Consider the following 26,341-nt stretch of genomic DNA (forward strand, 5'->3'; position numbering starts at 1 on the left):
GGATAGAAAAGTAATTAGGCGCTTTTCACAATAAAGCCAATGGTAAGACTTTTGATCTGTTACAACTAGAAATATACTAATGCAAAATCAAAAAGCCTGAATCTGTTTTAAATGTACATAAAGGTACCACTAGCCATAGTTTCTTTAGTAATATTAAAGAACAATTTTAAATTTATTTGTTGCTTATATTAAATTTTTAATGCTCTGTCCTCTAACTACATCTCTGACACTACATAGTAAACTAAATCTTTGTTCGTATCACGTTAAACTATATCTGTAGAACGTTTTTAAAATGTGTAAACAAATGTGCACCTTGTGTGACGTGAAGTTCGACGACGGAATGAATAAACGAACTTATGCTGTCCTCAAAAGGTTAAAAATGTTCTCCCCTGTTTGTTCGGTACGTTTGCCCCTGTTTCTCCACTGTTTCTCACGTTTTCCGCACTTGATTCACATTATAAAAAGCCTAACGTCTATCCTCTTCATAACAGAAACATGCATTTCACCTCACTCAGCAGCAAATGTAAATTATGTATTAGTCGATTTACGCGGGTTCGAAATGCATCGAGTAATTTGCATTTAATAAGTTTAATAAAACACCGATAAGTTGTGACTGAAGGCGTTTTTATTCATACTTACTGTATATTGAATACAGTCACGTTCACAGCTGCAAAATATAGATAAAACTAAAAAGGTGCATTAGCGCTGTCCACTGACACACAGTTACCAGTGGGTATTACTCCTGAACTGCCGAGCCAGACAGGGTTGGACACGTTGAATTAACAAATTGTAATTTACTTGCCTACCCCTCGAGGCACTTTCTAAGACATGAGAGCGCGGGAAAGTCTCGACGCAGTCTACAACAATGAAGGTCCTACAAATTAGAATAGCTTACTTACTGTTGTGCAAAAGATTGATCTTTTGATGCCAACAAAGATTTATAGACATTACTGTTATGAAAGTGATACACAGGATTACTTTCAGCTATTTGACACCTAACACTTAAAGAACAAGGTCATTTAGAAAAGGTTTGTTTGGAGTTCAAAAGTAAGAATACTCTCCTGCAGCTCAGTTATTGGATTCAAAAAACAGGACACAATAAATTAAACTAAGAGAACGAACAGATATTCTGAATATCTAATTACACTTTGATAAGGCTTACAATGAAGAGCCAAAGAAACTCGTATACCTTCCTAATATTGAGTAGGGCCTCCGCGAGCACTCATAAGTGCGGCAACACGACGTGACATGGACTCTACTAATGTCTGAAATAGTGCTGCAGGGAATTGACACCACGAATCCTGCAGGGTTCTCCATAAATCCGTAAGAGTACGAGGGGGTAGAGATGTCTTCTGAACAGCACGTTACAAGGCATCCCAGATATGCTCAATAATGTTCATGTCTGCGGAGTTTGGTGGCAGCGCAAGTATTTAAACTCAGAAGAGTGTTCCTGGAGCCACTCTGTAGCAATTCCGTACGTGTGGGGTGTTGCATAGTCCTACTGAAATTGCCCAAGTCCGTCAGAATGCACAACGGACATGAATGGACGCAGGTAATCTGACGGGATGTTTATGTACGTGTCACCTGTTAGAGCCGTATCTAGACGTATCAGGGGTCCCATACCACACCAGCTGCACACGCCACACACCATTACAGGGCCTCCACCAGCTTGAATAGTTCCCTGATGACATGCAGGTTCCATGGATTCATGAGGTTGTCTTCGTACCCGTACACGTTCATCCAATCGATACACCTTGAAACGAGACTCGTCAGACGAGGCAACATGTTTCAGACATCAACAGTCCAATGTCGGTGTTGACGGACGCAGGCGAGGTGTAAAGTTTTGTGTCGTTCAGTCATCAAGGGTACACGAGTGGACCCTCGGTTGCGAAAGCCCATATAGATGATGTGTCGTCGAATGGTTCGGACGCTAACGCTTGTTGATGCCCAGCGTTGAAATATGCAGCAATTTGCGGAAGGGATGCACTTGTGTCACGTTGAACGGTTCTCTTCAGTCGTCGTTTGTCTGATTCTTGCAGGTTCTTTTTCGTCCTGAAGGATATCGGTGATCTGATGCTTTACCGAATTCGTTTTATTTACGGTGTACTCGTGACATAGTGGTGCGGGAAAATTCCCACTTCATGGGTACCTCGGAGAGGCTGTGTGACATTGTTCGTGCGCCGAAAATAACACCACGTTCAAACTCATTTATATCTTGATAACCTGCCCTTGAAGGAGCAGTAATCGATCTAACGATTGCGCCAGACAGGTGTTGTCTTATATAGGCGGTGCCGACCGCAGCGCCGTATTCTGCCTGTTTACATATGTCTGTATTTCAGTACGCATACCTATAGTAGTTTCTTTGGCGCTTCGGTGTATAAATAAGTGTTTTGTACATTTCTTTGGTAATATTGTGGCAATGTCTGCATCGTAATGGAAAACGTTGACACTAGCTTGTATGTGTCAGCCATCCGCAATGATTACGGCACTCGTCTCGTTTTCGTGAGGATGGGGTTCGCATTCCAGTCGGAACATATTGATTCATGTCGGTCCAAGAATACTCCAGCATCAAGGCGATGCTGATTTGTCTCCCACTCTCGTCCTTCCCAGCCACTGTTTCATTTCAACTACAGCCAGGTACGTTATCCTAGTTGAGTTTCAGCTTATGACACAAGTTACTTACTTCACCTTGTGTATTCATGAACAGCAGTAGAGAGCACATCAAATCGAACGATTTGGCACGGTGATAAAACAGACTCGCATGCAGGAGAATGGAGGTACAAATCCCTGTCCAGATTAAGGTCTTCCATCATTTGCCTGAATCGATAAAGCAAAGGCTGGGATTGTCATTTGAAATGTAGATGATTAATTTGTTTCCGAATCCTTCGACAATTTGAACTTGTGCACACGCTCTAAGAGTGTTGCCTCTCAAGAGTGACAGAATTTCGAACTTCATTTATTTTAGAGAGTATTATACAGCTTGTGACTTTATAATTAAAATTATGATCATATAGTTAACAAAGACCTGATTCCATATTCGTGTGACTACTTATCTTTTCCTACTTACTTGCCTTCTGGCTTATGACTGGATTTTCAACTAATAGTTGCCTTCTTTCTGTGCTTTTTCAGTTAATTTCGACCACTTCCAGATACTGAGAGCGATAGGGAAGGGCAGTTTTGGCAAGGTAAGCCATCACATACAGATATTTCTCTCAAATGTATGCATATTGTGCAAAATAATTAAAGCTCCACTACGTGGAAACGCCGTAATTGTCTCCCGTAGCGTCGTAGAAATGTGAAGTCCGGCTCAAAGGTGACTACAGTCTTCCTCTACAGCAGTGCAAAAGCGTGGCGCCGTGCTACGTCAGCCTCGGGCTCAGCCCTGCTTGTAACAGCAAGGTGGGAAAAAAGGCCAGAGTTCAGAAGTTCATATGAGATGTTAGGTGGGTTAATAACGTCACTTTGGCACCCAGCTTCACCACAATTCTTCCCAACGGCACCACGGACGTGTCACGTGATGAGGAGGTCCTCTCTCTCCTTCTTACTTATGTTTCATCCTTTCTTTCGACGCTTGTGCGACGGAGGTCAGAACACCGGCGTCCCGCGTTAAAATCAAATGGTTTGCTCATGAATTGCTGACGAAAAGATTTCAGACACATCGACGCTCAGAATCGTTACGTAGAGGCCTCAGAAGGAGCCAGAAAAGAGAGTCAATGAAACAACGCCTTTCCTTTGGTCGTCGATTCTCACACATCTCGCGGTCGAAAACGACAGTTCGCATTGTGTTGAGCAACAAGGCGACGTTTTTGTTATCCTTTGACATTGCTGACACCTCCTGACGATTCAACGATTTCCTAATGACAAAGTGGGACAGCAGCTAGTTGAACGTGATCGCACCCCTTTGGAGTGCAGTGTGACTACAACATTTGCTGAGGTGTACGGGGAGGGAACACTAGAGACTATCAAAAGCATTCGATGAAATAAACGTGATCTGAAGCAGGAGAGCGTGCTCAGTCTCCATCAGCCCGCCTATTTCATCCCGTCCTGTGATGAGATCAAGGAGGGGTATGATATCGACATTTGCATGACTGGAACGGCAGAGAGTTCCTCTGAGATCTCCCAATTCGGCAACACGCTCGTCGTCATCTGTCCGCTTCTCTTGAGCACTTTAAAGTTGTACCTGTACAGAGACAAACTGTGACAAGAATCCTAGGTGTCTAAAGGCACGCTACTCTGCCGCTCTTACGCCTACTAGTAGGCATGAGGAATCAGAGGGGTGTTTGTCTCTGTGCAGCTACATATTTGAAGTGCTTACAAAGCCGAGTGGTTGGCACCAAGCATGTTGCTAAACTGGGGATCTTAGAGAAATCCTTTGTTGTTTTACTCACACATGTGTCCTTATTGCACTCCTCTGTGATCACGTCACAGGAGGGCACGAGGTAGGAGGCCCGATAGAGAATAATCACCCTCCGCTGCCTCGCTTCACATTCATATTTCGTCTAATACTTACGTTTGTCGTTAGCGGTACCATATTGAAAAAGCTGTAGACGTAAAACACTCCAAATGGGTCCGTTCACGTTCAACGTGGTTGCTGGTCCGTGATGTCCTTAGGAAAGGGCTGAATCATCCGGGGGTGTCAGGAGTATCAATGGTTGTCAAAAACGTCGTCCTTTTGCTCGTTATAATGCGAACTGGTGTTTCCGAACACGAAATGTGTAGAAATCAACGCCCAAGAAAAAAAAATGTTCAAATGTGTCTGAAATATTATGGGAATTAACTGCTAAGGTCATCAGTCCCTAAGCTTACACACTACTTAACCTAAATTATCCTAAGGACGAACACACACACCCATGCCTGAGGGAGGACTCGAACCTCAGCCGGGACCAGCCGTACAGTCCGTGACTGCAGCGCCCCAGATCGCTCGGCTAATCCCGCGCGGCGCCCAAGGAAAGAGATGGTTTCAATGATGTCCTTTATGCAAGCCATTGAGGCCTTCTTGTCTCCATTCTGATCGGCGATATGTCTGAAATATTACCTTCTGCCATTCATGAGGAAACCGAATGATCTCAACGCTCGATGTCGCGGTTCTGACCTGCATCACATCGAGTGGGAAGCCCACGGTAGCGCTGGGAAGAATTTTGGTGAAATTTGGTGCCAGTATGACATCATCAGCTCACTTTACATGAACTTCTGTGCTTTGGCCTTTTTTCGCATGTGTTGACACCTTCCTGTTTGAAGCGTCGCCAAGCCAGAGACTGATATCACAAGGTGCCAAGCTTTTACACCACTGCAGAGGAAGGGTGTAGGCAATTTTTAGCCATATTTAAAACTTCGGCGATGCAATGAGAGATAATTTCTGGGTTTCCAAAAAGCGACCCTTTAATTGTGTTGCGCAGTTGAGATGCCATTACGTAAGTCATTATAAGCAAATTTCCTAATAGAGCTGTGACACATGTCACAAGTTTTTATCCGTAACTCAGAAAATATCTTGCTTCAAAATCTATGAAATGGGCTTTTCTGGGAAAGGGCTGGCAGAAAAAAATGAACTGTTACAGCATGTATCTGAGGATCTTATGTATTACGCCATATTTCAGCCCGTCGTGAATCAAGTTTTTTTTTTCCTTAACTTAAATGTATTCACTATGAGAACTTAATTCGATTGATAAAGGGCGTCGGACACCGAGTACATAGGTTATTATTTGGTGTCAGTACTATCAACAGTATGATCATTAGTCATTGCGATATTGAATTTCCGTCTGGTGGCGTTACGGCCACGTATCTTGGTAATGGAAGTGTGTGAATGGAGCATAGACGAAAGGGAATAGTTCTAATGACGACACGAGTAAGTGACTTTTCCAAAGGCCGGATTGTTATAAACAGGCGCCTGGGACCATCATCTTGAAACGATACAGCTGATTAGTTGTTTGTATGCGACTGTCGTAGAACGACGGTGAAGACATGAGTTGTCGACAAGTTGTTGGATGTCCACGCCTCATCACGTAACGTAGAGGTCGGAATATTGTCCACTGGTAGTGGTCTCGGACAGATCTGGTGAAGAGTTTAGTACTGGGACCGAAGCAAAACGTTCTGAATATTTTCTTGTCAGAATGTGAGGCTCCGTGACAGTTGAGCCCTACCAGTGTCGACCTAATGACATCGTCAGTTGCGACTACATTGGGCACGGTCCGGACGCAGACTGGTGGGGACTGTCTTATGCTGTGGGAGACACTCAAGTCGGTTTCCATGCAGCCTGTGGTAATCACTGACGACACAGTGACAGCTGTGAACTACGTGAACACTGCGGATCGTCTGCATCCGTCATACTTGATGTTTTCTCCGACTGCTCCAGGGACTTGAGGCGCATGGTAGCGAACTCGCCTTGATGTCTTTACTACCAAATTCATTTGATCCGAACCCGATGTAACACATTTGCAACTTTCTGTAATGGAGTGTGGACGTAGAAAACAGAGGCCTAGTCGTTTCACTGTCCTTGAACCTCTTCTCTGTAATGCTCACTAGAATAGTACTCGAACAGCGGATAGCTTCGCCGTTTCCGAGTTGCTAGTGTCCACGCGCCGGCCGATAACAACCTGCTCTTTGTTAGAATCGCTTATCTTATGGGGTTTTCCGATTAGCGGTGTGTGTCGTTGCTAGAGTGATTCCTGATTCGTCTCTGTTCCGTTTTATAACTTTCTTTGCTGCGTCACGTGCCCACGGCGCCACAAAACGGCATCCTCGCGGTGAGCTCAAATGTGCAGACGATACGTGTTTTAGGTGGAAGAGTGTTTTGTAAAGGAAGAAAATGGTACGACTGGAAGAGGAGCCGTAGCGTGCATGGAAAACAAGACATTCCACACAAGTTGTCTCACTTCATGTTCAGGTAGGAGAATGACGTTAAATTTTCATTGGGACAAGATGTGGAGAGTGTGCAAGAGTGGATGCGCTGATGCAAGCGTGACGTTGTACGTGGTTGAATCGCTGTGTGAGCTGCTCAGAAGAAAAGAATCAGAGCGACTGGACGTCATTCCACTTGCAAGGGAAAGTTCCCCAGTGTAAACAAACGATCTTCATGAAACTTGACGCACATTTAGAGGGTCCAAATAATTGAGTACGTTTTTCGTTTGTGCCCATCTTCACGTTTAAGGGGTACACCACACCGCAAAAGGTAATTTGGCGTATTAGGATCAGTGGAGACATCTTACAAAACATCATATGTAAAACACGTGTTTCACGTAAAAGTTAAAATGTAATTAACTTTCTTGGAAACGGTATAATCAACTTTTGTAATAATCTGAAATTTTGCAAAGTACTCCACCATCATTAATTAATTTTGAAATATGTATTGTACACAATGTGCAGTTGGAGTGTTTTAAACATGCCCAATTAAAATATCTAACCGTTAACTATTAATCTGATTATTTATTTAACTTAGTTTTGTGTTATGTTTTAAATTGTTATCTTACGGTTTGCTTTCATGTTTCCTTTTGGTGTTTTAGTTTACCGTTTAAAATGCGCGGAATTTGTTTATTTACAGTAACCAGAAAGTTATTATTGTGATACAGAATCATTACAGTAATGATAATCTGTGAGTAAATGCTTAAAACATAACATTTTTACATCATGCTCTTATTTAAAGTTTATTATTATTGGGCGAGACAGACGCAGAAACAAGGAAGTAATCGATTTTCTGACTTTTACCTATTCCTAACCAGGATCGAAATGTATAATTTCATCTGTGTACTTCGATAGTTTAGTTTCTTGAGTTTCTCCGTGTTAATTTAATATCCCATAGCCACAGTTCTCGCGTTTACGTTGGTGTCGAAAAGTAAACTGATTTTGTGACATATTACAAGTTCCTAATCAGGGGCGAGTTATTTAGTTTCACCTGAGTGATTCGGTAGTTAGATTTGTGAATCTCTGCATATTAATCTAATTTATAAGACACGGTTCCTGCGTTTTCGTCAGCGTCGACAATACAGTTCAGTTTTTCACGGTCTTTAGTATGGATAGGGACTGTGATTGTTGTGTGCGCCATTTGCAGCATAGTCGACAGGACTGATTGCGGATCTGTGGTACAGAACCGAGTGGAGAGACTGAAACAGAGGCTTAGAGTGTTCTGCGACCGTGTAGGCTGCAGATTCCTTGACTTGCGCCATAGGATGGTTGGGTTTCAGGTTCCGTTAAATAGGTCAGGAGTCCACTATAACCAGGAGGCCGTTACACGGGTAGCAGGGTCTGTGTGGCATGGACTGGGCGATTTTTAGGTTAGAGGGTTTCGGGAAAACAGAAAAATGGCTTCAGTCACTAAGGGTGCAGGCCAAACACAGGAAGAACGTAGATACAGGAACCATTGATATAACAGTTGTAAATTGTCGTAGCTGTGTTGGGAAAGTACCAGAGCTCCAAGCGCTAATTCAAATCACTGTGCTCAAATCGTTATAGACACTGAAAGCTAGCTAAAGCCAGAATAAGTTCAGCCGAAATTTTTGCGAAGAACCCAACGGTGTGTCGAAAGTATAGGCAAAACACAGTTGGCAGTGGCGTGTTTGTTGCTGTTTGAAGTAGTTTACCTTGTCGCGGAATTGAAGTAGATACTTCCTGTAAGTGTATTCGAAAACGATATATGTTCCAGAACCTGCTGCATATCGAACGTTAATGATATGGGCCTCTAATGGTGCGAAAATTGGCAATTGATCCTAAATAACGAAAAGTGTGAGGTCATCCACACTAGTGCTAAAAGCAGTCCTTTAAACTTCGGTTATACGATAAATCAGTCAAATCTAAAGGTCTTTAATTCAAGTAAGTACCTAGGAATTACAATTACGAACAACTTAAATTGGAACGAATACATGGAAAATGCTGTGAGGGAGGCTAACGAAAGATCGAGTTTTATTGGCGGGACACTTAGGAAATGTAGCAGATACTGTCCGTCCTCTTTTAGAATACTACTGAGCGGTGTGGGATCCTTACCAGATAGGATTGACGAAGCACATCTAAAAAGTTCGAAGATAAAAATTTGGAAATTTGTGGTAATGGCTGTTGGACCAAACTCCTGAGGTCATCGGTTCCTAGCCTTACGAACTACTTAATATAATTTAAACTAACTTACTCTAAGGAGGACAACACGCAGTCCCATGCCCGAGGGAGGACGCGAACCTCCGACGGGGGGAGCCGCGCGGTCCATGACAAGACGCCTCAGATCGCACGGATACCCCGCGTGGCAGTTCAGAGGAGGGAAGCACGTTTTATATTTTGGCGAAATAGGGGAAAGACTGTCACTGAAATGATATAGGATTTGGGATGGATATCATTAAAACAAAACCGTTTTTCATTACAGAGGGAATCTTATCACGAAATTCCAATCACCAACTTTCTTCTCCGAATGCGAAAATGTTTTGTCGACGCCGACCTGCATATGGAGAAACGATCACCGTGGTAAAAGAAGGGAAATCAGAGATTGTACGCAAAGATATAGGTGTTCGTTCTTTCCGCGCGCTATACGAGATTGGAATAATAGAGAATTGTGAAGGTGGTCCGATGAACCCTTTGATAGGCACTTAAATGTGATTTGCAGAGTATCCATTACATGCAGAAGTAGATAGATTTTTATCATTATAGTGAGTTATGTCTATTTTGTTAACTAAAAATAATAAGTATGTGGAATGGTAAACTAGAGAAAATTGTAAAATATAAAATAAAAATTTAAAACATAATACAAAAATAAGTAAAGTAAAATATTAAGATGACAATGAACATTTAGATATTGTAATTGGGTATGTTGAAACTACTCGAACAGCACATTGTGTGCCGTTTGTTTTTCTAAAATGGCATTTCAGAAACCAGCTTTATTACTTTGGGCAGCTTTATTACACATTGACGTACGTGGTTTGAAAGCTTCTATAATTTATGTTGTAACAAGAGTTTTCATTATTCGAAATTAATTAATAATGAATTTTGGAAAATTTCAAATTATTACAGATGTAAATTATACAGTATTCAATATCGTTAATTATACTTCAATTTTCTTATCAAGCACATTTTTATATATCACGTTTTTGAAGACATTCCAAATTACTTTCTGTGGTGTAATTTTCCCGTGAAACGGAAACTGGGCAAAATAAAAACAAAAAAATTATTCAATTATTCTGACCCCTCCACACACCTGGCTAGTTTCACCAATATCTTTTGTTTGCTGTCGGGAATCTTTCGTTGTTAATAAAAATCATGTGTATTAAACTAGTATTCAAAATATTTCAGGACTATGGAATCGAATATCTGTGATGATGTGCTCCCATTTACGAAATAATCTCTTTGTGTAAATCATCATTTGATAAGGCTGCATATATGAATAATGGGTTCAGGTTAGTGAAATGATGATTGAGAATCTCGATATTTCTGCTTAAGTTTTATTTTTCTTCGTTCTTTCAGCTTCAGATTCTATTTTTCGTCCATTTTAACTGGAAAGTGGAAAGTTTCTTTCGTGCTGGTCGTTCATCAAGACATTGCTCGTCCAGATTGTCCCACTCGTCAACGGCGATTTGGCGTAGATCCCTCAAAGTGACTGGTGGATCACATATTCCATAAACAGCCCTTTCCAAACTGTCCCAGGCATGTTCGATGGGGTTCACGTCTGGAGAACATGCTGACCACTTCAGTCGAGCGATATCGTTATCCTGAAGGAAGCCATTCACAAGACGTGCACGATGGGGGCGCGAATTGTCGTCCATGAAGATGGATGCCTCGCCAATATGCTGCCGCTATGGTTGCACTGTCGGTCGGAGGATGGCATTCACGTATCGCACAGCCGTTACGGCGCCTTCCATGACCACCAGCGGCGTACGTCATCCCTATATAATGCCACCCCAAAACAGCAGGGAACTGCCACCTTACTGCATTCACTGGATAGTGTGTCTAAGGCGTCCAGCCTGACCGGGTTGTCTCTGAACACGTCTCCGACGATTGTCTGGTTGAAGGCATATGCAACACTCATCGGTGAAGTGAATGGGATGCCAATCCCGAGCAGTCCATTCGGCATGCTGTTTGGCATATCTGTACCGCGCTGCATGGTGTCGTGGTTGCAAAGATGGACTTCGCCATGGACGTCGGGAGTGAAGTTGCGCATAATGCAACTTATTGGGCACAGTTTAAGTCGTTACACGACGTCCTGTGGCTGCACAAAAAGCACTATTCAACGTGGTGGCGTTGCTGTCACGGTTGCTCCAAGCCATAATACGTAGGTAGCGGTTGTCCACTGTAGTAGTAGCCCTTGAGTGCCTGAACGAGGAATGTCATTGATAGTTTCTGTCCTCTGTATCTCCTCCATGTCAGAGCAACATCGCTTTCATTCACTCGGAGAGGCCTGGACACTTCCCTTGTTGAGAGCCCTTTCTGGCACAAAGTAACAATGCGGACTCGGTCGAACCGCGGTATTGACCGTCTAGGCACGGTTGAACTACAATCAACACGAGCACATGTATCTCGTTCCTTGTGGAATGACTGGAACTGATCGGCTGTCGGACCCCCTCCATCTAATAGGCGGTGCTCATGTATGGCGGTTTACTGCTTTGGGCGAGTTTAGTGACGTCTCTGAACAGTCAATGGGACTGTGTCTGTAATACAGTATCCACAGCAACGTCTGTCTTCAGGAGTTTTGGAAACTGGGTAGATGCAAAACTTTCTAGATGTGTGTATGTACAGGATAGAGAACTGTATCCAATTCGCCATGGAAATAAAAATATGTCAGGTTTACGCCACATCAGTGGTCGTCAGCGAAAATTTCGATTCTAGTATTCTGATGATCACTTACTATATTTGTTGAAAAAGACTGAAGGACAGGAGAAAACAGCTAAGAGACAATTTACCCAACATTTAATCCTCCCTTATTTTTAGAATAATTATAATATATGCACGTGTGTTCCATCTACAATGACTTTTAAAATCATAATTGAAACTCGTTTAATAAAAATTTGTCGTTAGGAAACGAATAGTCAGTAGCTCACAGTTATTAGCTTTTATATGCAAGACACTCCTCACGTGTGTTCATTGACAATGTGCTTTCCGTAAAAGTGCAACTCAACCTTGGCATGTGTTTCATGGTTACAGAATTTATTTTACTGTATTTCAAATTTGACGTGATATATACAACCAGTTTTTGATTTTTTAAACCTGATGATAGCCGAAGCAGTCCGAAAGCGGTCGTTCCGTTTGAAATTATTGTAACTGTGCCGAACAAAAAATAATTTTCAAAACAGTCAGTTGCTCTGTGTCTCCATCTCGACTTAACACTCATTCTGCCCAGAAGGAGTATTCCCTGCTTCTATAAATGAAAAACTACGTGGTAGCTCCGTAGAGTATCAATAATATTTCCTCGAGCACTCGTTTTCGCATACAGGTATTTAACTGCATGAAGAAGAATAACAAGCAAAGTTTAAACTGATGGAAAATTGTGCTCTGGGAAAGTATGTACAGAGTAAGTGACTTCAAGAGAGAAAAGACTCACCGTGGTAAAAAAAAAAAAATCGTTAATGAACCAGAGGCTGTTGCATTCTCGTTCAAAAAAGAACGCCAAAATGTCAGTACCAAATTGGTGCATCTATAAAAAGATCGATGCGGGAAGCGAAAGGTCTTGCGGAGAATCAGTGTAAATTCGGATCCTACGCAAAATCACTATGAAGGTCGAATACTTCTGTCCAGTTCCTCGTCAACCAGTGGGGTGAGGCAACAGAAGACAGTAAAAGGAAACCTGAAGTTTTAAACTTTGTATTTGAAAAATCTTTCACGCGGGAAGATCATACTAAAATACCATCGTCTGACCGTCATAGAGAGGTCCTTATAGAGGACATAAAACAGGCATTCCTGGCGTTGAGAAGCAACTGGAAGTCGCCATGTGCGAATGGAATCCTAATTATGTTTCAGATAGTGTGCTCTACGCATTGGCCCCTTACTAAACCTACATGTATCACGAATACATCTTTCCCAGCGCAAAGCAGCAAGCGGATGAAGAAAAGCGCAGGTGACTCCTGTGTATAAGAACGGTAAACGAAGGGACCCGTCAAATTAGAGACTAATTTTCGTACATCTGCAGATTGTTGACCGTATTCGAAGTTCGAACATTATAAATTTCCCTCAGAGAAAGAAGCTTCTATTCACAAATGAGCACAAATCAGGTGATCCAGAAAGCATCGCTCATGCAAAACCCAGCTTGCCCTTTTCTGACGTGATATCCGGCTGACTGTGGATAAACAGCAGCAAGCAAAGACCGTATTATTACATTTACGGAAAGCTTTCGACGTTGCCCCACTGCAGACCGTTAATGATGATCCGAGTGTATGGATAGGTTTCCAGATATGTGAATGGCTCGAAGAGTTCAGAGTTATTACAAATGATTGAAGCGATTTCACAGCTCTACAATAACTTTATTATTCGAGATATTTTCACAATGCTTTGCACACACATACAAAAACTCAAAAAGTTTTTTTAGGCATTCACAAATGTTCGATATGTGCCCCTTTAGTGATTCTGCAGACATCAAGCCGATAATCAAGTTCCTCCCACACTCGGCGCAGCATGTCCCCATCAATGAGTTCGAAAGCATCGTTGATGCGAGCTCGCTGTTCTGGCACGTTTCTTGGTAGAGGGGGTTTAAACACTGAATCTTTCACATAACCCCACAGAAAGAAATCGCATGGGGTTAAGTCGGGAGAGCGTGGAGGCCATGACATGAATTGCTGATCATGATCCCCACCACGACCGATCCATCGGTTTTCCAATTTCCTGTTTAAGAAATGCCGAACATCATGATGGAAGTGCGGTGAAGCGCCATCCTGTTGAAAGATGAAGTCGACGCTGTCGGTCTCCAGTTGTGGCATGAGCCAGTTTTCCAGCTTGTCCAGATACACGTGTCCTGTAACGTTTTTTTCGCAGAAGAAAAAGGGGCCGTAATCTTTAAACCGCGACATTGCACAAAACACGTTAACTTTTGGTGAATTGCGAATTTGCTGCACGAATGCGTGAGGATTCTCTACTGCCCAGATTCGCACATTGTGTATGTTCACTTCACCATTAAGAAAAAATGTTGCTTCATCACTGAAAACAAGTTTCGCACTGAAAGCATCCTCTTCCATGAGCTGTTGCAACCGCGCCGAGAAATTCAAAGCGTTTGACTTTGTCATCGGGTGTCATGGCTTGTAGCAATTGTAAACGGTAAGTCTTCTGCTTTAGCCTTTTCCGTAAGATTTTCCAAACCGTCGGCTGTGGTACGTTTAGCTCCCTGCTTGCTTTATTCGTCGACTTCCGCGGGCTACGCGTGAAACTTGCTCGCACGCGTTCAACCGTTTCTTCGCTCACTGCAGGCCGACCCGTTGATTTCCCCTTACAGAGGCATCCAGAAGCCTTAAACTGCGCATACCATCGCCGAATGGAGTTAGCAATTGGTGGATCTTTGTTGAACTTCGTCCTGAAGTGTCGTTGCACTGTTATGACTGACTGATGTGAGTGCATTTGAACCACGACATACGCTTTCTCGGCTCCTGTTGCCATTTTGTCTCACTGCGCTCTGGAGCGCTCTGGCGGCAGAAACCTGAAGTGTGGCTTCAGCCGAACAAATATTTATGAGTTTTTCTACGTATCTGTAGTGTGTCGTGATCATATGTCAATGAATGGAGCTACAGTGAATTTATGAAATCGCTTCAATCATTCGTAATAGCCCTGGATTTAAGTAATAGAGCCCAGTATTCCAGCGCGAGTGTTCATCAGGGACAAGAGTATCGTTAGGAGTGCCACAAGGGAGAGCTATATAACCGTTCTTCTTCTCTACATAGGTGGCTGCTGCTGCCAGCCCGCCCCGATGGGGAATTGAAATACAATAAAGAAAAAAAAAAAATCTACATAGGTAAATGACCTGGCAGGTAGGATGAGCTGCAGTCTGCAACTGTTTGCTGATGGCGATGTGGTACAAGAGAGTATTGTCGCTGAATGACTGCCGAAGGCTACACGATGACTTGGAAAGAATTTGTGCTTGGTGTGACGGACGGCAGCTTGCTCTAGATGTAGAAAAATGTGAGTAAAAGCAGCAGAGTAGGAGAAAGAGTCATGTAATACTCGAATACAGTACTAGTAGTGTCCTGCCTAACGTAGTCGTGCCACTTGTGTACAGAGAGTTAGTGGTATAGGCGCAGATATTTTTATTGGTGACTTAAGACAGAGCACTGAACAACATTACGCCAATATTTACTTCGTTTGCAGACTACTAATTATAGGTATTACGATTAGCATGTTTTTGGTTGGTTAGTACCTCCAAGTATATGTGGCAAGAGCAGGCCATCAGCGTTTATTCGTGAGCGCAATTAGGTAGACGACGTTCTTTTCACGAAACACTACTGCGAAAATTCTCAGTATGTGCATTTGATGCTGACGGCAAAAAAAAAAAAAAACTGGTGCTGTCGCCAACGTACATTTAGCGTAAGAACCACGAAGACAATAAAACGGGCATGGATGTGTGTGATGTCCTTAGGTTACTTAGGTTTAAGTAGTTCTAAGTTCTAGGGCACTGATGTCCTCAGCAGTTAAGTCCCATAGTGCTCATAGCTATCTGAACAAGTTTTTTGACAGTAATAATGAAGTTAGGGTCGTACGGAGGTATACAGTCAGCCATTTTCACTCGTTCCTATTTGCGAATGGGATACGTAGATATTTTTTCCTTGAGAAACTTGGGTAAATACATTTGCGTATGAAATGATAAGTCAGGGCCACGTCGCGACAAAAATTTATAAAGAAAATTTAATTTATTAACTACTTACGTTAATACAAAAGGTAAAATGAATTTAATGCACGTAATATTTCCATCCGCAGCTAGAAAATTGCTAAGCAGACACTCAGAAATGCAGTCATGAGATTCAAACCATTTGGATAGCGACTATAAATATTCTCATCCGTCTGACAAGGAACAAAGAAAACACGTCTAACGTACAGCCACAGCTACAGCAAGCTCCCGATTATCGTGGTGCGTAATTTTCGGCTTGCGTATTATCCATACATAATTCGATAGTCTTGTTAATGTAAAATACGAAGCACGACGTATTTTCTTATAATCAGAACAAATACAAATCTGTGGTTGCGAAGGCGTATGCAAAAATAATACTCACGAGTGGGGAAGTACCGATTCCTCTGAAACGAAATGTGAGCAACTGTGTGACACGGGTATAATGAATAAAATACATTCGGTACAGGAAGAGAGCGAAGAGGTGGAGATCGAGAGACCCGTTATCGCATATACTGACGCACTGAAATCCGTAAATCTGTATTAGAGAATGCAGGACAGAATTTGTTTGAACAGATCGATGTCTTGACTCTCCGAAAATTGAGCGCCGTATCAGAAAGAATGTTAATGAAAACGAGAAAAAATGAATGCTTGTATTCTGAAAGTGAACTGAAAATAAGTGAGACGAAATACTGTATGTTTTAAGTTCAAAATGGTTCAAATGGCTCTGAGAACTAGGGGACTTAACATCGATGGTCATCAGTCCCTTAGAACTTAGAACTACTTAAACCTAACTAACCTAAGGACAGCACACAACACCCAGCCATCACGAGGTAGAGAAAATCCCTGACCCCGCCGGGAATCGAACCCGGGAACCCGGGCGTGGGAAGCGAGAACGCTACCGCACGACCACGAGATGCGGGCTTTTTAAGTATAATTTAGTAAATAAATTGTTAATATCTAACGATTAACGTGTAAGTAATGCAGTGTGTTTTCGAATGTGGCATGAAGCATGTTTTTTTAACACGGTAATGGTGTAGGTGTGCGTACATATCTGGATTACCTGTTTTTTGAACACGGTAGTTGTGTAGGTGTGTGTGCGTACATATCTGGATTACCTGTTTTTTTAACACGGTAGTTGTGTAGGTGTGCGTACATACCTGGATTACCTGTGTTTTACGGTTAACCGTCCAGTCCCGGCTCCGAAAAAAAAACAAAAAAAAAACGTAGGAACGAGATTTTCCCCTATCTTAAAACCCTGACAGGGAATTCTATTCCGTTACGTAAAACACTTCAGCTTGTTTACCTGAAGACTCAACGTAGTTTTCTGAGCGGAAGCATCGTACACGTTTTTCCTTCGAGGATATTCCGCCGGTGAAAGGCTTGAGAGAAAGGTACTGTTTAGCAACAAATTTTGCAATGGAGATTTATTCAGAAATGTTCTCAGAACTTGCCATAAAAGCTGTTAGCGCTGTGCGCAAGTTGCCGATAACTCGAGGTGCCGGCCTTTTACGCGTCGTTCCGCTACGCCTAAGCACTCCGCCGTTCCTAGAGGGGGTGCGCAACAGCGTGTCACGCCGTCTTACCCGCACTTCGCCCCAGATTCTCCTCCACACAAGCGGCAGTTCCCCGTCCTACCATAAATACGTTGTGAAATTTTGCACGAGACGCTCAAAAGTAAAAACTGACAATCCCGTTCTCTGCAGAAAGTCAAGTATAAAAGGGCTCTTCAGAGGATTGGCGACTAACACGAAGGAGAGTGTTCTCCAAAATCTTTTAACTGACGAATATCTTATTGCGATTCCGTCTTCCACTCTCCAGTCTAATCCCAAAATGGGAGAAGCCGAAATGTGTGTCCGCAGGATAGAAAACCAAATTAAATCGCTCAACAGAGGTGAGGCAACAGAAAGTTGTGGGACACCGATGCAATTATTCAGTACAGAGTATGGCACAAAAGCTGCAACTCCCCTAGCAACAGACTATCGTAGGTCGCTGGAGGAACGGTGAGTTCCAAATGACTGGAAAAATGCACAGGTCATTTCCATTTTCAAGAAGCCTCATTGAGAAGATATGTAAAAAAAAATGTCTCACGAAACCCAGCTCGCTTTCTTTGTCCACGAAATCCCAGAGACAGTAGACACCGTCACTCATGTTAATACTATGATCTTTCCAGAAAGGGTTCTATGCGCTTCCGCACTGTCCCTTAATCAACAAAATACGAGCGTACGATATAGCAGGCTGGTTCTGAGATTAGATTGAAGGGTTACTGGCAAACAGTACGCATCATGGCTCTGTTAATGGAAACAAACGTTTAGACAAATATACTACAGCGCCAAGGAAATTGGTATAGGCATATATATTCAAATACACAGATATGTAAACAGGCAGAAAAAGGTGCTGCGGTCCGCAACCCCAACATTAGACGACAAGTATCTAGCGCAGTTGCTAGATCTGTTACTGCTGCTACAATGGCAGGTTATCAAGATTTAAGTGAGTTTGACCCTGGTGTTCTAGTCGGCGCACGAGCGATGCGACATGGCATCTCCAAGGTAGCGATGGAATGGGGATGTTCCCGTACGACTATTTCACGAGTGTACCGTGAATATCAGGAATCTGGTAAAACATCAAATCTCCGACATCGATTCGGCCGAAAAATGGTCCTGCAAGAACGGGACCAGAGGTGACTGACGAGAATCGTTTACCGTGACAGAAGTGCAACCCTTTCGCAAATTGCTGCGTATTTCAAGGCTGGGCCATGAACAAGTGTCAGCATGCGAACCATTCAACGAAACATTATCGATATGGGCTTTCACAGCCGAAGGCTCACACGTGTACTCTTGACGACTGCACGACAAAAATATTTAAGCTTCGCCTGGGCCCGTCAAAACCGACATTGGACTGTTGATAACTGAAACATGTCGCCTCGTCGGACGAGTCTCGTTTCATGTTGTATCGAGTGGATGAACGTGTACGGGTACAGAGACAACCTCATGAATCCATGGACCCTGCATGTCAGCAGGGAACTGTTCAAGCTGGTGGAGGCTCTGTAAAGGTGTGTGGCGTGTGCAGTTGGAATGGTACGGTACCCCTGATACGTCCAGATACGACTCTTGACATCTGACACGTACATAAACCTCCCGTCTGATTACCTGCATCCATTCATGTCCGTTGTGCATTCTGACTGACTTGGGCAATTCCAGAAGGACTATGTGACACCCCACACGTACGGAATTTGCTACAGAGTGGCTCGAGGAACACTCTTCTGAGTTTAAATACTTCCGCTGGCCACCAAACTCCGCAGACATGGGCATATCTGAGATGCCTTGCAACGTGCTGTTCAGAAGGGTTCTCCACCCGATCGTACCCTTACAGGTTTATGGACAGTCCTGCAGGATTCTTGGTGTCAATTCACTCCAGTCATAATTGAGACATTAGTCGAGTACATGCCACGTCGTGTTGCGGTACTTTTGGGTACACGCGGGAGCCCTACACGATATTAGGCAAGTGTGATTCTTTGGCTCTTCAGTGTACGAGGGCAGTTCAATAAGTAATGCAACACATTTTTTTTCTGAAACAGGGGTTGTTTTTTTCAGCATTGAAATACACCAGGTTATTCCCCAATCTTTCAGCTACACAACACTATTTTTCAACGTAATCTCCATTCAATGCTACGGCCTTACGCCACCTTGAAATGAGGGCCTGTATGCCTGCACGGTACCATTCCACTGGCCGATGTCGGAGCCAACGTCGTACTGCATCAATAACTTCTTCATCATCCACGTAGTGCCTCCCACGGATTGCGTCCTTCATTGGGCCAAACATATGGAAATCCGACGGTGCGAGATCGGGGCTGTAGGGTGCATGAGGAAGAACAGTCCACTGAAGTTTTGTGAGCTCCTCTCGGGTGCGAAGACTTGTGTGAGGTCTTGCGTTGTCATGAAGAAGGAGAAGTTCGTTCAGATTTTTGTGCCTACGAACACGCTGAAGTCGTTTCTTCAATTTCTGAAGAGTAGCACAATACACTTCAGAGTTGATCGTTTGACCATGGGGAAGGACATCGAACAGAATAACCCCTTCAGCGTTCCAGAAGACTGTAACCATGACTTTACCGGCTGAGGGTACGGCTTTAAACTTTTTCTTGGTAGGGGAGTGGGTGTGGCGCCACTCCATTGATTGCCGTTTTGTTTCAGGTTCGAAGTGATGAACCCATGTTTCATCGCCTGTAACAATCTTTGACAAGAAATTGTCACCCTCAGCCACATGACGAGCAAGCAATTCCGCACAGATGGTTCTCCTTTGCTCTTTATGGTGTTCGGTTAGACAACGAGGGACCCAGCGGGAACAAACCTTTGAATATCCCAACTGGTGAACAATTGTGACAGCACTACCAACAGAGATGTCAAGTTGAGCACTGAGTTGTTTGATGGTGATCCGTCGATCATCTCGAACGAGTGTGTTCGCACGCTCCGCCATTGCAGGAGTCACAGCTGTGCACGGCCGGCCCGCACGCGGGAGATCAGACAGTCTTGCTTGACCTTGCGGCGATGATGACACACGCTTTGCGCAATGACTCACCGTGCTTTTGTCCACTGCCAGATCACCGTAGACATTCTGCAAGCGCCTATGAATATCTGAGAGGCCCTGGTTTTCCGCCAAAAGAAACTCGATCACTGCCCGTTGTTTGCAACGCACATCCGTTACAGACGCCATTTTAACAGCTCTGTACAGCGCTGCCACCTGTCGGAAGTCAATGAAACTACACGAGACGAAGCGGGAATGTTTGAAAATATTCCACAAGAAATTTCCGGTATTTTCAACCAAAATTGGCCGAGAAAAAAAAATGTTGCATTGCTTATTGAAATGCCCTCGTAGTAGCTTCGAGCCTACCCCAACTTTCTGTTACAGGGTCATTCTTGTAAGCAGTACGTATAAATGAAATCGAAACCTGCATGTTTGCGGTTGATGCTGTTGCATGAAGTGAAGTCACAACGCTAGGAGATTGTGTCAAAATGCTGGATGGCCTGCAAAGCAGCGACGTTTTAATCAGATAATTAAAGTTAAGTTGATCCCTAGTATAAATCCGTTCCTTACGAATAGATTGAAAGATCCGTCATTTGTTGCTCATACAATTGCTAAACAATCACTGGCAATAAAATATATTAAACGTCTGTTAGTATATGGGGTGATTAGATTCCGTGATGTTAACAAACTTTCAGAAATGATGGAGAAGGCTAAGCGTATGAGTTTGATGTAAGGCACCCTTGTCCGGAAACAACAGAATCAGAAGCTGAGAGTGAAACCTCTGACAGTGGAATACACACCGTCCATTCACGTAAATGTGACTACCGCCTATGTCAGCGCGCAGTAACCGACCACAGATGGCAGGTGACACCACAATGAATGGGGGGTATATAAAGCGTGTCGTACGGACCCGGAAAAGAGTATAGTCTTTATCGTTATGCGGAAATGGAGCGATTTATCTGACCTCCGAAGCCAGATGTTTACTGGCTGTCGGGCCAAGTATGCAAGCGCTTCTGGAACGGTCAAGTTTGTAAACTGTTCTCATCACGTGGCGATGGAAGTATACCGTTCACGGCCAAATGTCTCTTTCCAAATCTGGTGCCGAGGCAACTGTGGTGCAACACGGCCCATAGATGACTGTGGTGAACGCGGCTCAAGCAGTCCATCTGTTGAGCATCTGACCGTCCAGATAAACCAAGGAGGTACCAACAGCTTCTCCTCAACTACCGTTCAGCAAACATTGCTGCATAAGGGCCTCCGTCACAGGCGCCTGGTTCATGCAGCCATACCGACCGCTTCTCATCGAAGTCTAAAGCTGGAATTTTTCCTCCAATACGGCAAGTGGACGTCACTGAGTGGCGAAAAATGGCCTGTACAGATGAATCACGTTGTATGCTCCATCGGACAGACGGCCGTTGGCGGGTGCGGCAACTATCGTTGGCAGGGTACAGGCCGGCGGGTGTATCCTTGGGTGATTTCGTCATTCTGGAAGGCACAACAGATCAATACATGTATCCATCTATCCTTGGGGACCATATCCACTCCTATAATACATAGAAAGATAGATCCCTTATCATTTAGCTACAGTATAGCAGGTCAGCAACTGGAAGCAGTTAATTCCATAAATTATCTGGGAGTACGCATTAGGAGTGATTTAAAATGGAATGATCATATAAAGTTGATCGTTGGTAAAGCAGATGCCAGACTGAGATTCATTGGAAGAATCCTAAGGAAATGCAATCTGAAAACAAAGGAAGTAGGTTACAGTACGCTTGTTCACCCACTGTTTGAATACTGCTCAGCAGTGTGGGACCCGTACCAGATAGGGTTGATAGAAGAGATAGAGAAGATCCAACGGAGAGCAGCGCGCTTCGTTACAGGATCATTTAGTAATCGCGAAAGCGTTACGGAGATGATAGATAAACTCCAGTGGAAGACTCTGCAGGAGAGACGCTCAGTAGCTCGGTACGGGCTTTTGTTGAAGTTTCGAGAACATACCTTCACCCAAGAGTCAAGCACTATATTGCTCCCTCCTACGTATATCTCGCGAAGAGACCATGAGGATAAAATCAGAGAAATTAGAGCCCACACAGAAGCATACCGACAATCCTTCTTTCCACGAACAATACGAGACTGGAATAGAAGGGAGAACCGATAGAGGTACTCAAGGTACCCTCCGCCACACACCGTCAGGTGGCTTGCGGAGTATGGATGTAGATGTAGACGTAGATATATGCAGTTTGTTTTTCCTCGGTACTCTGGCATCTATCGGCAGGACGATGCAATCTGTCACATAGCCAGAGGTTCGAAGAGCACCTGAATGATTTTGCCGTACTACCCTGGCCACCAGATTCCCACGATTTACACGCAATCTAGAATTTGTGGGATCACCTCGGTCGGGCTGTTCGCACCATGGATCCTCAACCGAGAAACGTAGCGCAGCTGGACACGGCACTGGAGTCGATATGGCTCCACATCCCTGTCGGTGTTTTCCACAACCTCATTGGTTCTCTTCCTGAACATCTCTCAGTGGCTTGCGCTGCAGAAGGTGATTATTCAGGCTTTTGAAAGATGCTCACGTTAATGTCATTGAACTGTGCATGTACCGGGACGATTGATGCAAAGATTTTGTGGTTTGAAACACATATCTTTTACTGAATAAGTGTTCATATTTATTTGACATTTTTTCTTGTTTTGGGATCAAGCAACCTCTTCCAAAAATATGGAAGCGAAAGACCTTGCTGTAGAAGAGTTGTGTTTCACATTATCGATGAGGAACATGGTCCCACAGTTCCTAAGATGTTCATTTTGGAGCACACGTTTGCTAGACATTTTTATCTTGTTTTGGTCCATACTACCACCTCTGAAAATTGCTTGTCCTACAATTTTGGAAACTACAGTACCGGTATATGTATTCCACTGTCACCAGTGTCAGAACATTTTTCGCTTATAACTTCCCACTGGATCGTTTCACGACTAGGATCTCTTACCTCAAATTGGTACACTTATCCTCCTCCATCGTCCACGAAAGTTTGTAACATCGTCACGAAATCACCCTGCATTTATAGAAGGAGTTAATGTAGTATGACCGCATGAAATCAATCATTGGGAAATCATACACCGCATTGAGATATTACATCTATATCTATACTACGCAAGTCACCATACAGCATACAGCAATAAATGTCCAAATGTGTGTGAAGTCTTAGGGGACTTAACTGCTAAGGTCATCAGTCCCTAAGCTTACACACCACTTAACCTATATTATCCTAAGGACAAACACACACACCCATGCCCGAGAGAAGACTCGATCCTCCGCCGGGACCAGCCGAGCAGTCCAGGACTGTCGCGCCCTAGACCGCTCGGCTAATCACGCAGCATACAGCGATAAGTGGTTCTCGTGCCTTTATATTTTCGACTTCCTTCCCTCTTCCATTCGCGACTGACGCGCGGGAAGAACTATTTGTCGGTAACTCTCCCAACGAGACAGTCACGGAAATGGGATCTCTTACTACCATTTCGTGAGACGTACGTGAAGAGAAGTAATTTGCTATCCAATATCTGTAACGTTCTCTCTCGAAATTTCAACAGTAAACCTCGCTTGACAGCACAACGCCTCTGTTCTGTCGTTTGCCAGTGTAGTTAAGTGAGTTAACCGTGACATTCTCTCTCGAAATTACTGATCTTGTTACGAACGAGCCACTCCGTATTTGATCTCCTTTGTCTCTGCTACTAATCGTGCTTAATAATGGTCCCAGATTAACAAATAATACCTAAGAGTAGATAGAGTAAGTGTTTTGTAAGCCACATCTTCCGAGGGAGAAATAAATTTGCTTAAGAATCCCCCAATGAATCTCACTCTGATGTTTGCTTTTGTTACTGTTTTATGTGGTCATTGCACTCAGGTCCACATGGATGGTTATTCTTAGGCATTATTATTTAATCCTACAGCAGCAGGTCTTTCTGCCTAATTACACGCAATGTGTTTAATTTTATTCTGTGTTCAGGGTCAACTGCCAGCCCCTGCACCAATCGTCCCCCTTAAAGGTCTTCCTGCATTTCCCTACTCTTCTGGCGTTGCAACCTTCCTATAAACAACAGAAGCGGCCACGAATATCACGAGCCTCCAGCATTATCTCTTTTACATCTGTCAGTTTTGTTCCGCTCAGAACGACGCCTTGAATTATATCTTCAAGGAAGTCCTTAATCCAGTCAAAAATATAGTCTGATATTAAATAATCTTGTATTTTATTCACTAAACAACAGTACGGACCTGTAAAAAATACCTTATGGAAGTAAAAAACTGTGCCATCAATCTGAGTCACTCTTCTTCCACATGAAAAGTGGAGGGAGGATTAGAAGCGGGTGACACCCTCCCTGTCACGTTAATGTTACAAGAGAAACAGAACAATACACGCGGACATTACGTACAAAACTCCCACAGCGCTTTAAAATGCCCGAAAAGCGTGGCATTACTCGTGAAACAACGCAGCTAGTGCAGTACTTTATTATGTCAATATGTATCGCTTCACTGTTGAGAGGATTTTTCATAACAACCGAACATCACAAATGTTCGCAATCCTAGCGAGGGCTTTATATCATGCGATTACCGCTGACTTACAAGAATTAAAAAATGATTGGGTGTCGTTATTATAACCCTTTCTCAGGCGAATGAATGACTGGATGGGGAAGACGGCAGCTTTCATACCGTTCTCCATCAGCACCAGAGGTTCAAAGTTGCCTTATAAGGACACATAAAATACGCACATAAGATTCAGTGTGACGCGTACGCACGTATAAATTCAGTGTGACGCGATATACGAATAATAAAGCACCACGCAAAATGGCTCATATTTGGAAGTTATATTATCTAGGCATTGATCTAGAAGTCCCATTTTCCCATTTTCAAAAATCTTTACCCGCTATCGCAAAACACCCCAAGAATGTGGTCTCAGGATAACAAAACGGTTGCGCAGGGTCCAAAACAGCTACGCACAGCGAATGGATGTAACTGTTACAATATATCCCTAAAATCCCGATGTCGAACAAACTTGCAGAGGTTCGAAGTTATCCTACTTGCACTCGTAAAATATGCACGTGAAATCCGGTGTGAGGAAAAAGCGTAGTTTAAAGTGACGTACCACAGAACAATACGCTGTAGAGTGTCTCCGTTATCATCACAAGCGTTCTGGAAACCACATGTTGTAATACTGAAGTACACGGAAAATTTCTGTGCACTTTAAATACGGTCTGATGCATAAAATTAGATACGCGTTATTTCAATTTCACATAAGTAAACTATCAAAATTATACTGATCCATAAAGTTATTTTAATATGAGCGGCATACCCTGCAGTGGCAGGGACAAAAATGGAATCAGCGGAAGAATACTCCCATCGGAGCAAAAAAATGGCGAATATGCTACTGTTTAGGACACAGACTGAGAAGAGGGGTGTCAGCTGCCTCATTGCACTATCTTCAGCACCTTAATAATTTTCCCAAAAATTGTGACATGCGAACATATCCGACCCTTTTTGCTGAGAGAGAAGGAGACAGTGGCAGTGGGAGAGAGACGGAATGGCAATCAATACTTAAAGATAGTAGATAGTAGTTGTGGTTATAGGAAGGCCGAAGGAGACAACGGCAGTGGGAAAGAAAGAGAGGGACACATTTGCAGTGTAACATAGTTGACAATGACAGAAAACTGTTAGGAAAAGAGTGAAAGAGGCAGTGTCACTGGGAGTTGAATAAAGAGAAGAAAGTGGAAGTGGGTGAGAGCCAATGATAGTGAGAGACAGAGTATATGACACTGACAACGAGGAAGAGAGTTGTAGTAGGACAAAATCAAGGGGACTATGGCTGTGAGACAACGGATAGTGTCAGGTAGGGAAACACAAAGAGATAATGTCAACGATTTGGGCTCAAGTATTGAGTGATAATGGCAAGTGGGAGTGGATGTGTATGAGCAACTTACAGAGATGGGCTAGAGTGTTTGAGTAAATTGCAGTTAGAGCAGCTTGTGGGTGTGAAACGCAAGTTCTATGTTAAAAAGAACACGAATATA

At 43.4% G+C, this 26,341-nt stretch overlaps 1 protein-coding gene across 1 annotated transcript in view; it reads left to right on the top strand.

Moving 5' to 3' along the window:
• LOC126473909 (serine/threonine-protein kinase 32A) overlaps window positions 1-26,341 on the top strand; it is a 622,586-nt gene that overhangs the window by 169,758 nt on the left and 426,487 nt on the right. Inside the window, exon 2 of the mRNA XM_050101255.1 lies at window positions 3,130-3,185. Coding sequence (XP_049957212.1) covers window positions 3,130-3,185 — 56 coding nt within the window. The remainder of the gene's footprint in view (window positions 1-3,129; window positions 3,186-26,341) is intronic.

This window comes from Schistocerca serialis, chromosome 4 (assembly GCF_023864345.2).
Source record: "Schistocerca serialis cubense isolate TAMUIC-IGC-003099 chromosome 4, iqSchSeri2.2, whole genome shotgun sequence".
NCBI lineage: Eukaryota > Metazoa > Arthropoda > Insecta > Orthoptera > Acrididae > Schistocerca > Schistocerca serialis.